Consider the following 12,756-nt stretch of genomic DNA (forward strand, 5'->3'; position numbering starts at 1 on the left):
CACCTCAGGCTCCTAAAAACACACTGACAAATACACAGCTGGATAGGCACTAAAAAGACAGTCTTTTCAACATTATTGCAAGCTACAAAGTGGAGACCTTAGCTATGAAGAAGATGCTCAAGGTGCTGGAAAAAAAATAAATTACTGTTTTCCTCTTGTGAGGAAAAATAATCATGTGGTTTTAGGCAAGAAACCTTTCTTCTCACTGTCAAGGTAGAATCTGAAAAGTGAAAGGGTCTTAAGTCAAGTAGGGAGATGAGTCCTTGCAAAGCACAGTTACATGGCTCCATTTATTATATTGTTAATCCTTGTAGAGATGTATATGTAAGGTTAATGTTTTAAAAGCAAACTCAAGTAAATAACTTGTTCAAAATAACAAGCATGATGAAAATTTTTAGCATGAAGTAGAACTAGTTCTCACATATATTAGGCCTACTTATGTTATTTCTGTAACAGCAATTAGTCATCGCACAACTTTCAATAAACTATTTATGAACTTAATGTAAATTTTGTCCAGCATCTGTACCAACCATGGCAGTACACCTATCCACTTACCCAATACTATTAAATTTGCGTGTGCTTAAGCTTTTAAGTGGTATATTTAAGCTTCAACTCAAAACTGGAATGTGTCATATTTTGTGGAAAAGAAATTTGAAAATTATTTTTACAAATACATACATACATACAATTTTTAGATAAGTTCATAAGCCTACCTCACAGATAATTTAAATTAATACAGAAAGTTACCCAAAGTCCCTCTGTAAGGATGTTTCTTTCACAAGGTAAAACTGCTATTTGGTAAATTAAAATACTTGCTCTGAATTTTTATCCTGCATTGGCTGGGTTAGTTTTCTCCAGGGATTGTATGCAGAGTCTATACTGTAGAGGCGCATGTGCATGGCCAACACATGGAACAGCTGATCTGAAAGGTGAAGAAGATAGATTGCTGGTTATTATGTACAATAATATGAAGTATTTTACATTAAGTTGGCATCATTTATTTTACAAGATTCTGAAAAGTCTCTGTCATCTCATTTCAAATAAGCTGGTATCCTAACAAGCATCTTTTTAGGGTTTTTTAAATTTTTTAAAAGAGGTTTTGAAGAGAAGTAAGATTTCAATAGAAGGCCGTGAACATATGCATGTATATACAAAATTATTTTTTTTCCTCTCCTTAAATTCTAAAACAGAGAAAGGCTGTTTAGAAAGCTTTGACCAGATCTCAGACATTTTAGTGCCTGTAAAACACCAGCTCCATGTACGTAATTATAGGTATTTTTAAAAATCCTGTTTCATATCCTGTTATGTTGCTAAGGTTCCATGCTCCCTTCATGTCCCTCTCTAGCTTATGCCAGGAGCTGTGATTTCCTAAACATCTCTTCTAGACAGAAACTGATAAAATTTTAACACACAGCTTTTATTCCTCTCTCTCACAGTTAAGTTCTGTGCCCAACGTATTTGAAATTAACCAATTAACCTAAAGTTGCTAGAAGTTCTGGCCTATAGCAGTATCACTTCGGCTCTTCACCCTTAAAAGATTATTATTCTTTCTGCTTTCATGAGGTTATTTTGTAGGTAACTTTTGGAAGAGAAAAACCCCCAAACTTCCGACCACACACAGTGACAATAAAGTAGCAACAGTCTTCATAACAGCACAGATTTGTCTAGACAATGTGCAGGCAAAGTTTGCTGATATTCATCAGCTCCAAACCTTCTGTACATCCACTGTGTCAAAAATATCATTTGCAAAACATTTCTAGAACCTTTTGAATGAAGGATGCTTAGTTTATTAGTCATGCACATTACTGCAGTATCATATATTAAAATGTACGGTTTTCATTTCTCTACAAATCATATGATCAACACAAATAAAGATAACATCTAACCCTTTCTCCCCTTAAGCAAGCCAAGAAGGCAGGCACCATCTATGTTGACAGCATTTTCAGAGAGGTATGTACAATAAGAATCTCAGACTTCACTTCTTTGTCTGCATTTATAATAGAGTTACAGTTTAGGAAAAATGCATCTTTTTTATCTTCACAGGTTTATATGAAAATAATATTTTAAAATACTATTTCCCATGATTTTGCTCACTTTTTTCCTGCTGTCACAATATATCTTGATATTTGCTGCCATGTTTGCTTCTGTTCAATTTTCTGGGATGCTGCTTCCTTCCACCCTTTCATTTTAACTTTTATCCTTAGTATCTTGCCATCTCCCCCCCCTCCCTTGTATTCTTTCAATTGATCCCTTTGCCTCCTACTCTCTTAATCTCTCTCCCTTCTCTCTACAACCCACTTGCTCAACCTACACACTCACTCACAGGTCCTCTTTTTTAAGTAGAAATAGCAGCTATTAATTTATTTTCCATAAATAGACAATTACTCAGAGGTATGCAATGGCCAAAAAAGTCCCATGATGAAGTCAGCTGACTGCTAGAGCCTGAGGGCTGCAATTAGCTCCTGGGGTTTGTAAAATAATTGGGAGATGTAGATGGCATTGGAATTGATTGCTGTCACCTGCTTTCTGAATAAAAACAGTCAATGAGGACAAAATAAGTCATCTTTTCTCCTGGCAAAAGATTCTAGCAAAACATTGCTTTGCTGACAAACTTCAAAACCCTGAAAATACACTGATAATCCATCAAAATAATATAAAAAACCCCAATATAGTTTTATTTGGAAACCCATGAAGGTATCTGTTCCTTCGTTCTTGTCTCTCTGCTACTAAAAGGAATGTCACTTTCTTCTGAACTGCTCCTTGCCTCAAACAGAAATGAGCAACTATGAAAAAAAGAAAAAAAAAAACCACAAAAAGCTTAGCATATTTAATTAACCCTTTGTTCCCTTAATAGCTATTTTTCTGAGCTTTTACTGGTAGGAAATTAAGCAGGCAAGCATCAACTTCTAGCATTGCAGACTTTACTTGTAGTCTCCAAGTGTGTAACATTTATTGACTCAAGATACATTCTAACATCAACTGAATCTGAACAGAAAAATTCAGTTTAGCAGTCTTGTAAGACTGTATTTTTTGTTGGTTATTAAGGTAGCTATTGCTCCTTTGCAAGAAAACGTGTTTAACGCATAAATGTAAAGCTAGGTAGTAGGTAATAAGATATGGTTATGATGACCTTTTATGAAATATTTTTTATGAACTGACTTAAAAATATTAAGATATTCTCTAAGTCAACACAGCACAGCCATGCTTGTTTCCAGACTGAGGTAACCAAGGAATAACATTGCCCCCTAATGGGAACACTGCAACAGAAACGGCCTGATGGCTGCCACCTTCCAAGTTAGCAAAATTGAGTTCTGATTTGTCTATTGCTTCTGTATTTGCATTTCTGAGAGTCCTAAAAATTAGCAAAAACTAAGGACTAGCCAGAGGAAGATAACAAAGGTTTATTTCTTCACAAACAGTCTTCTGTTTTACACCACAGTGACTCCAACTGCTTTACCTCAAATTTACTATGACTATGGGTACCGGAGGAAGCCAAGGAAAACACCAGAGCACCAAAATCTGGACCTGGCAGCTTCTTTGTGCACAAAGACCTTGGTGTTTCACCACCTTCTTATGCTTGAGGGACTGGCAGAAATCTGCCTTGGGCCAAATTAATACCAGGGTTTTTTTTCCTGTGTATTCATGTGGCTGCATCATACTGAAACGTTAACATAAAAATACAGAATATCCTCCCATTTTCTTATACCCTACTTAAAAGCTTTAAAATACTTTGAAAAAAACAAAACAAAACAACAAAAATCAAACAGCAACAAAACATTAACATGACAGTGGACCACAAACCACCTTGCCTAGTCTTCTGAAGAATGAAAAGGAAGGCCATAACCCCACCAGGCGTCCCAAACCCTTCCACTGCTCATAGTGTATCTTACAGCCACTTCTCTCCAGGACAGCCCACCTTTGTAAGTGGGAAAGACAGGATCTGGGTGTAGCTCAGAGTCTCCAAAATAACATTCTTAAAATTTGGTAGAAAAATATTCATTTTAGAAAGCACAGCAGCAACAAAAGTAGAGAATGATGATGTCACGACAAAATGAGAATTACAGGTTTATTGATAATAAATCATGAGAAGTAAACAGTGAAAAGAATTTGAATATGGTCCTCCTCTCCTAATAACTTCAAAATATTTGAGACAGGCTGCATCCAGTTAAACTGAATAAATCTAAAAATCACAAAATTTGAATGCACAATGTAACTTATTGCTGCAAGTCATCAGGGGCTTGGCAGGATTCCAAGATTTAGACATTTAAGTGGGCAAGATTATTACTGGCTTTAAAACAAGTTCATATGATTCAAATATTACCTACATTGAAGCAGCACTGTCTTAGTTCTCCCAACTTATTTAGACAGTCTTTGTTTTCACAGGATACATGTAAAGATTGTGTAATACACTTAATAGAATCATCTAGATTAGCAGTTAGACATTAGCTTTAACTTTGATTCATGTTAGCCTTCCTAATTCCATTTCTAAAAATTACGAAAATACATCTATTGTTCCATAAGCTGCTGCCCTTGGTGCATTCTTTTCAACAATTCCTATATCAGCTCTACTTCTCAGGGTTATGCTGATGTGAGAAAGGAGTAATAAACTCCATTGGAATGGGTACTTTGAAAAGAGCAGCTCAAAGGCTAAGACCCTGTCTTTGCACTGGGACTGAAGCTATTAGAGGAAGTGTTCTAATGCTGCTTCTCTCATAAAAAATAAAGATAATGGGTATTTTGTCTACATATCCACACTGTCTGCACTAGCACCTGCAGTTGCCTTCTTTACTATTTTTAGTATTAAAGCACACTGATTTTACAGATATTGACAAAGCTCTTAAAAATATTCCGCTATGCCAAAGTGCATAAAGCAGGAGTCTACAGAGGTGATTTCACAGCTCTTTTCAGGTCTAGCGTGGCATGCACAGCACAAAAGACGACTAAATTCAGAGAGATGAACAGATAGAGATTTGATAGATCAATGGCAGAACTTATACAGCTGCTGTGGTGAACTGACAAAAATGAGTGATTCAGGAAGTTACATGCAGATGTAAGTTTTGGTCTCACTAGTAATTTCGGTTTGGTCTTTGCCAAAGTGATCCTAAATTTCTAGGTGAGTTTTGCTGTCTTTTTTTCATCTTTCTTCTCTTCTGGTCTCTTGACTGTAAAGTAAACTCTCAAATTACCAAAGTTGAAATGAGAGGATTTTTTTCTGTTATTAATTCCACTTCCACAATGTACAGCAATATGCTGTGATAATGATGACAAAGAAAATTAAGGAATTAGCTGACTTTGTTTTGCTTGCAAAAGCCTAGATGAGGTGTTTATTCCCCAGTCTCTCTCATATTTAAGTTACAGAAGGACGTAAATAACACATACTGCTGTCATGAAAATCTTTACTTTGCTGTTTTGATCCAGTCTTCTCTTTTTTCATTCTATAAATTAGTATTCATATTTACAATGTCAAAAGATCACAAAACACAGTGAGACAGCAGTTCACTGCTAGTGGAATTGAAAACGTGCTTATCTGCTGTGTGAAGATCTTACCAGACTACAGACGTTACACCCTTCTTCTCTCAGTTTCCTGAGACTACTAACAAGAATGTAGATTGTAACAAAAAAACACTTGATACAACCAGATGGGACTTGATTGTTAACAAGGAGATTGAGGAATTTTTTTTCTCCTTGTAGAGATTTATATAGTCCACTTAGCAACAGCAGCTGCAAAGACTTGCTGACAGCATCTTCCCATTCATCACTGATCCAGTAGATTGGAATCAGTGAAGAAAAAAAAAAAAGTGAAGGTCAGGAAAAGCCTATTAAGGCATTAAGACATGAATAGTCTTTCCAAAATCTTAAACCTTAATTGCTGATGAAGCAGCTAATTATCCTCAACACCAAACTTGCCGGTGTATGAATTCAACTTTAGCAATAGAATTCTAATGGTATCTATCTTTGCCTCTCCCATGCCAGGTATGAATGGCATATCAAGGTTTTTAGGAATTAGTTAGGACCATCTGTTGGTGACACAAACTGCTTCTTCAATGTTAGCATGAATGAATGGGCACCAAAGATCTGCAGATTGCCAGCTCCTACCTAAAAATCAAACCAAACCAAAAAAACACGAAACCAAACTAAAAAGCCCAAACCAAACCAACCAACCACAGAAACCTGCTGTACCAAGGCAATAAGCATCCTGAAAACTACTTGTATTCTTTTGATTTTCAGTGGCTGCAGAAAGCTGGGTAGGAAGCTTTGCAACCCTATTCACATTAATAGATTATAGAAAGGAGACATTTGCAACTAAGCAATTCATAAAAGAATCAGGTTTTTCTTCCTACAGGAATGAACCATACTTAGTGGTGCCATATATCACTGGCCAAATTGATAAAATGGAGACAGCCATTACTATCAATGTGGCTGAAAAACTTGATACAGAAGGAGCAAGAAGAGCTTAGAAAATGCTTCATGTCAAGATGACTTTCTGTGCTCACAGAAACACTTAAAGCACTGATTAAACTGATACTAACATAATAATCAAGACAGATGACACCACTGAGCCATCTACAAATGCAAAACACAGGCTTCAAGTGAACAAGAAAAACAAAACAAAACAAAAAACCCCAGTGGAACAATGCAGTTTTTCAACAGTTAAAACCATCACAGAAGTTATGAAGGGGCTGGACATTTTATTTAAGGCAAGCTTACACAAGTCTTAAATACTTTTTTGATGTCCACTTGTAAATTAATGTCCTTTCCAATTAACGCAGCTGATGCTGAAATGCCAGTCTGCTATCTGTGGGAAGCATAATGATAAGGAGCCTCCTATACAGGGAAACTGAAGCCAGAGGACAAGGTGATAGAAGACCTTATCCTTCCCCAAAAAACCCTAATCCTATCCTTATCACAAAATGAAAAAGGAAAAAAGAAAATAAAGCAGCCATAAAGAAAGAACTATTTAAAAGAAAGGACTATATTACAAATTCATTTATAGATAACTTTTAAATTTTGTGGCATTGTTCACCCACTACTGCAAGATCAGGAGAGTAACAATGTCAGAGAAAAACATGTATACACAAGTTAAAGAGAGATACAAAAGTTGTACAGAGAAGTCCTAATTATTCTGAAGCTGTTCCATAAATACAAAACAAAGAAAACAAAAAGCAAAACATCAGATCTCTTAAACTTTAGAAAACAGAGAAATAAGACCTGTACAGTTGTTATATATCATAATTACCCCTTAAACCCAAGAGAATTTTCAAGGCCATAAACTCTAAAACTGTAGCGTGGTCCTTAAAATAGGACCTTATTTTTAAGTAGTAAGTAAACAGGACTCTATTTGCATTTTTTGGTTGCATACCGTTTAGTAACACACACTCATGCAAACACACATACAAAACCTTAAACCTTAAAATGGCAATTTTACAGCCAAATTTTCTTCAGCATTCCTCTCACACAGACTCGATCACTGAAGCTAACAGCTACATTAATCATTCTTAATTTTACTTCCCAAGAGCAGCTGCCCTCATGGTGCAATCTACTAAAACAGCTCTTGACCTATTTGTTCCCACCATCTTCCCTGACACTTGCTGCTGTAACAGCTCACCTGGGACAACATATTCTGTTTTCTAAAATATCTAATCACCAAACTTTACAGTTGTTACAAGACTAATACAGAGCGGTATGCTTAATCACAAGAGAGACACCTCATTATCTCACACATAAGAAAAACAAAAACGGGTTATATTTTAGACTACTTCTGCTGAACCTGACATGAACAGAGTTTAAGAAACAAAGGCAGTTTCAATACTGTGCAAGCAAGACTTTAACAAAACAGTATTCAAGTTCTAGATAGGGTATGGATTTTTAAAATCATTCTTTCCTCACTGCATAAGACAATGAAGAAGTTGAAGGTACATTTTAAGTGAAACTTTAAAAACAGGCTTACCTCTTAGAAAAAGGAAGGAGTATGGAAAGATAATAAAATCTATTATAGAATATGTATCTGAAGAACTGCAATTCTTTATCTCTACATGCACCAAACATGGAAGGGGCAATGAAGGAAACTCATATAACGGTTTAATTAAAATAAACCCTGCTACATATAGAAAAGTAATTCTGCTCCCACTAGTCATATTTAGCCTAATGTCCAAGACTAAATATAATAATACTAAGTGGAAGTACAGGTCTGTCCTAGGAGAACCCCACTACCTTTTATTAAAAACGAGTCTATTTTAATGCAAGATTAAATATGACTAGTTTGCTGTGTAATGATTTTACAAAATAAGTACCAACACAGAACATAAACAGCATGTGAATGTTTTTTAACAATGAATAGGCAACATTTACGTCTCCATGCTGTTTAAAGCAACAACATATTCATCTACATAGCACCTTTCACATGAAAGCTTTAAAGGCCACCTTCAATTTTTCAGAAATGCAAGATAGATATTAAAAACACCAACATGAGTGATTTAGATCTAAATAAGAAAACTCATCATTCTACCCAAAAGTGTAGAAAAAGGCAAATGCAATGTGTTTAAATGCTGTCCCTACCCCTTCATCAGAAATATGCACTAGAAGCCTTAAAAGTAATGCAACTGCTAAAGAAAATAGCACTAATTCCATGTACAACACCCTCGGAAGAAATTACACAACAGTTTAAGAAAAGAACAGAAAAATATTACAGTAAACAAACAAAATGCAATGTATTGTACGTAGAAACAAAAAACCAAGAAATGTTACCATGTTTAACCCCCCCCCCCCCCCCAAATATCAACATGATTTTCAATTATAGGAAAACTACCAATTTCAGATTAACCTCTTGTGTGCAAGTACATGAAAACAGCTAAATCACATCATGGGGAGAAAGATTTCTTATCTCAAGCTATATACACAATTCTGAAGACAGTTTTCCTTACTGGGCTATATTACTCTTTATAGAGACAACTAATGCACAGTTTAACAGGGGATTTGCTGCTACCAAAAAGTGATGTATTTCATAAACATTTTAGATTTTGTAAACTGACACATTTTTAAAAGCAACAGTTTCAAATTAACACGTTTTTAAAAGCAATAGTTCATGTAATCTTACTTAAAGCTTCTCATTAAGAAAATTATTTCCACACTTCTAAAGTGTGAGAAGTATCTTCAACTTTCTATAAGTTTAGTTTGTTCCAGTTTCATCTGTTTTGATAAACAGACAACATTGGTTCATTTTCTGAGACATACAAAGTTAATGGCAAAATAGTAAAAGTGCTGGAAAAATAGGCGAGTATGATACATGAATTTAAACAGGACTTTAAGTTTGTCATGTCTTGTCGAAGTAACAATCCAACGTAAGACAATTCTCCAGTGGAGATATGTTCTCCATATATCATTTCCAGTTTTGTAATTCTCCAAAAAAGAAATGTTTCCAATGATTACAGTATTTTCCATGCATTTCAAGACTTGAGGAATACGTATTAAAAATCCTGACTGATCTTTTCACTAGCTGTCAGCAAAAGGTATGCTTTCTTTTAAACTCGGGTCCTCAGTATGTTAAGAGCCCTTCTTTATGCAAGATGAGGTTGAAGGGATGGTGTGGTAAGTGTAAGAAAAAAAATTTAAGTAACGTATTATACAAACTACTTAGTGTCAGCTACCAGGCCTCAGCTTGGTGGAATTTTTTTCTTTCTTTTTCTCTTAAAAAAACCCAAATAAACAAAACCAACTTTGAGGTAGTTCCTCCCTTGATGTCAGCTGATATAGTTCAAACAGAAACAATGGAGCAATAGAGAGGTGCACCAAGAAAGTTGCCCAGCACTGTTTCAATCATTCTCTGCAAAGTCATGATCTTCCAGCACTACTAACATTAGTTGGTGATAAAGCACCATGAGAAAAACCATTATCTATGTGTACATATAGATATATATATAAAGCTTTTCAATAGGTACATGCAACACAGATTTTATACGGATATGACGTCAAACATTTCGCAGTGTTTTAAGATGTAATAAATGTATTTCATTCCATTTTTATCTTTAGGAAAAAAAAAACCAAAACAGAGAGAAGCTGAGATCTCCCAACTTTGAAAAACTAACAATAAGATAAAAACGTGACCTTACAGATTACAGGCCATTTTCCCACACACATTCTTCCAACCTTTAAAATGTCAAGACTTATAAAGATCTTGTATGGCTAGTAAAGTCATGTGAAAACAGGGCTACACTCTCATTATGTGTAACATCGTTATAAATTTTTTTACTTTAAATATTTCAAAAGCTTTTCAATTTTAGGCTGAAATCTCCACCTTAAAATGCTCATCGTGGTCTGCCAAATAACATGCCTGTGAAATAGGTAACGCACCCACTAAGTTGCTAAAATTCTGAGAGAAAGTCTCTATCTTACTAGGTAAGCATACTATTGAAAATATATTGTAATCCAAGTAGAAATTATTTGCAGAGCCTTGATTTTATTAAATGCTTCAAATTTGGAAACAGTGATCTAGCAATGTTCCTTTAACACATGCATTTTTCAGGTAATTTGCTTTGCTGGGAAAGGGAAATAATGATGGCAGGGGGAGACAATGTTCAGTGGGGTTTAAAACTACTCTTCACAAATCACAACAACACATGAATGACATCAGTTGAACTACACTTCCTGGCAGAAACAGAAGGCTCTTATCCTAGAGAGAATGTGGAGAGCATAGCATGTGATGGGATTCTTTGGCGGCTCATCCCCTCAAATGATGAGGAAAGCATCACCCACAAATCATGTACCAAAAGGCAATGGTAGGCCCAAGCTTTCTGACATTTTTACTGCTGAATCTGCTGCTACTGCTGCATAAGCTTGATCTAAACAAGCATTGGTAGTAGTAGTATTCCGGCAGGCTTTCCAGTTTTTCCTGACAAAAAAAAATTCTCCATTCCTAACAGTTTACATTTCCAGTAAAAGATTAAAAGATTTATGTTAAGAAAAAAAGCACTTCTGTCAACCAGAAGTGCATTATTTGCCAAATATTAAAGGTTTCGGAACAATGAAGATTTGAGAGTTTCCACCAAAGATAATTTGCAAAACTCTCCTGTCAGAGAAAGAACTAGGGAATTTAAGACATGGGACATAGTAGCTACAGATTTTTAAGTATGAAACCTAGTCATGAGCTACATTTGCACTCAAGAGAAACAAATTTCTTTACTATTACTAGCAACAGCCAGGGTGAAATGAAGCTTTCCTGCTTTACCCTTAAAATACTTCTAGTTTTATTCATAAAAATGGGAAATTATTAAAAATTATTACATGGATACTATGACATTTGATTTCTAAATAGATTATACTCATAACACATGAACAGCTCTAATGAATAATTTGTGCAAATTATTTCAGATTTCTCAAATTGCAACAAAACCCAAAGACTCATTATGGCAGAAAAGGTTCTTAAAAGAAAGAAAGAACTAGACATCTTTATTCAATATTCTAATAATTTATATTGCACTTTGTAACATAAAACTTACTTAAACATGATCTTTTCCCAGCTGTGCTTGCACCTCCTGAACATAAATTGCCTCCTCGATGGACCAGCTCAAGTTCCAAGTTTGTTCTGCAAGAAAAACGTTAACAGTGTTGAATGGAACAGTATTATTCAAGCTTCTACAGACATGAAAGAGTCAGGACAAACTCCCAGCATACACTAAATAAAAGAATGTTGTGAACTAATCTTTAGTGTGAGATACTGCGAAGAGGTGACTCAGAATAAAACAAACTTTATCAAGATATTGCCATATGTGATTTTAAGTGGTTTGATTAGCAAGTACTAGATTAAGAGAGCTGCTACAGTTGTGATTTAAGAATTAAAAAAATGTTAACTGTGAGGCTTTTTTCTGTATGCACACAGAATCCCTTGATAATATGGGAATTTATGTGCAAATCTGAAAAGACAATATACAGATTGGCTAAATTTCAATCAATCAGATATGTCTAAAAAGTGGTCTCTTTATTGGCAGGGTTTTTGTTTTGCTTTAAACAAACAGACAGTACAATGGATATGCCATCAAGTAACTAAGTATGAAAACAGCCTAAATTATAATGGAAGCACTGACCTTTATAGATAGGTTAGTTAATAAAAGCCTTGGAGGTTAATTCTGAATGAAACACTGCTAGGCACTGCAGCTCATTAGTATGAAACAGGAGTTGTGTCACCAAATCTCTGCATGTCACATTGATGCTTGCTTTCTTAGTATTACTGATACTTAGGCACCAATTGTTTAGGGCAAATTCGATATAGCTTTGTTTAATTTTGGAATTGGATGTTTCAGTACTGCATTATCTTTTACCCCCAAGACTTGGAGCAAACAATTTACGTTACGTTCTCTGAGAGCTTGCTTTAGTAAGTCAACATACATCTCTAATTAAAGTATTATTCTGAAATGTTATTTTGCTAATTTAATCCAAATTGCAAAGCTCAGTCTAAACATATTTTGTCCTTTAACTAAAAATCAAACAATTTTAGGTTCAATACAATGCAACTGAATATGTATTAAAATTCTATTCTATAATTTTAGGCACATAATGTATCTAAGCTAAGAACACCCCCTTCCCCCCATATTTAAGAAGAAACTACAGGATGATTATTTTATTCAAAACAAATTATTTTATAAGAACTTCAGCTCCATCAGCTTGAAAGACTAATACATTTTTGATATGCAGTGTTTGTTAAGATACTTTCATATGTTTTTAAAATAGTAACATTTCAGAATAAGTTTGCAGCTTATGCCACCC

The 12,756-nt window shown here is 34.9% G+C and overlaps 2 protein-coding genes across 2 annotated transcripts in view; one reads left to right on the top strand and one right to left on the bottom strand.

The window, feature by feature from the left end:
- The window catches only part of METTL5 (methyltransferase 5, N6-adenosine), a 414,631-nt gene that overhangs the window by 315,480 nt on the left and 86,395 nt on the right, over positions 1 to 12,756 (top strand). The window lies entirely within an intron of this gene.
- The window catches only part of UBR3 (ubiquitin protein ligase E3 component n-recognin 3), a 120,181-nt gene that overhangs the window by 27,147 nt on the left and 80,278 nt on the right, over positions 1 to 12,756 (bottom strand). Inside the window, exons 31-32 of the mRNA XM_049807944.1 lie at positions 11,493 to 11,578; positions 817 to 922 (exon numbers count right to left, since the gene is read on the bottom strand). Coding sequence (XP_049663901.1) covers positions 817 to 922; positions 11,493 to 11,578 — 192 coding nt within the window. The remainder of the gene's footprint in view (positions 1 to 816; positions 923 to 11,492; positions 11,579 to 12,756) is intronic.

Source organism: Accipiter gentilis, chromosome 1, assembly GCF_929443795.1.
Source record: "Accipiter gentilis chromosome 1, bAccGen1.1, whole genome shotgun sequence".
Classification (NCBI taxonomy): domain Eukaryota; kingdom Metazoa; phylum Chordata; class Aves; order Accipitriformes; family Accipitridae; genus Astur; species Astur gentilis.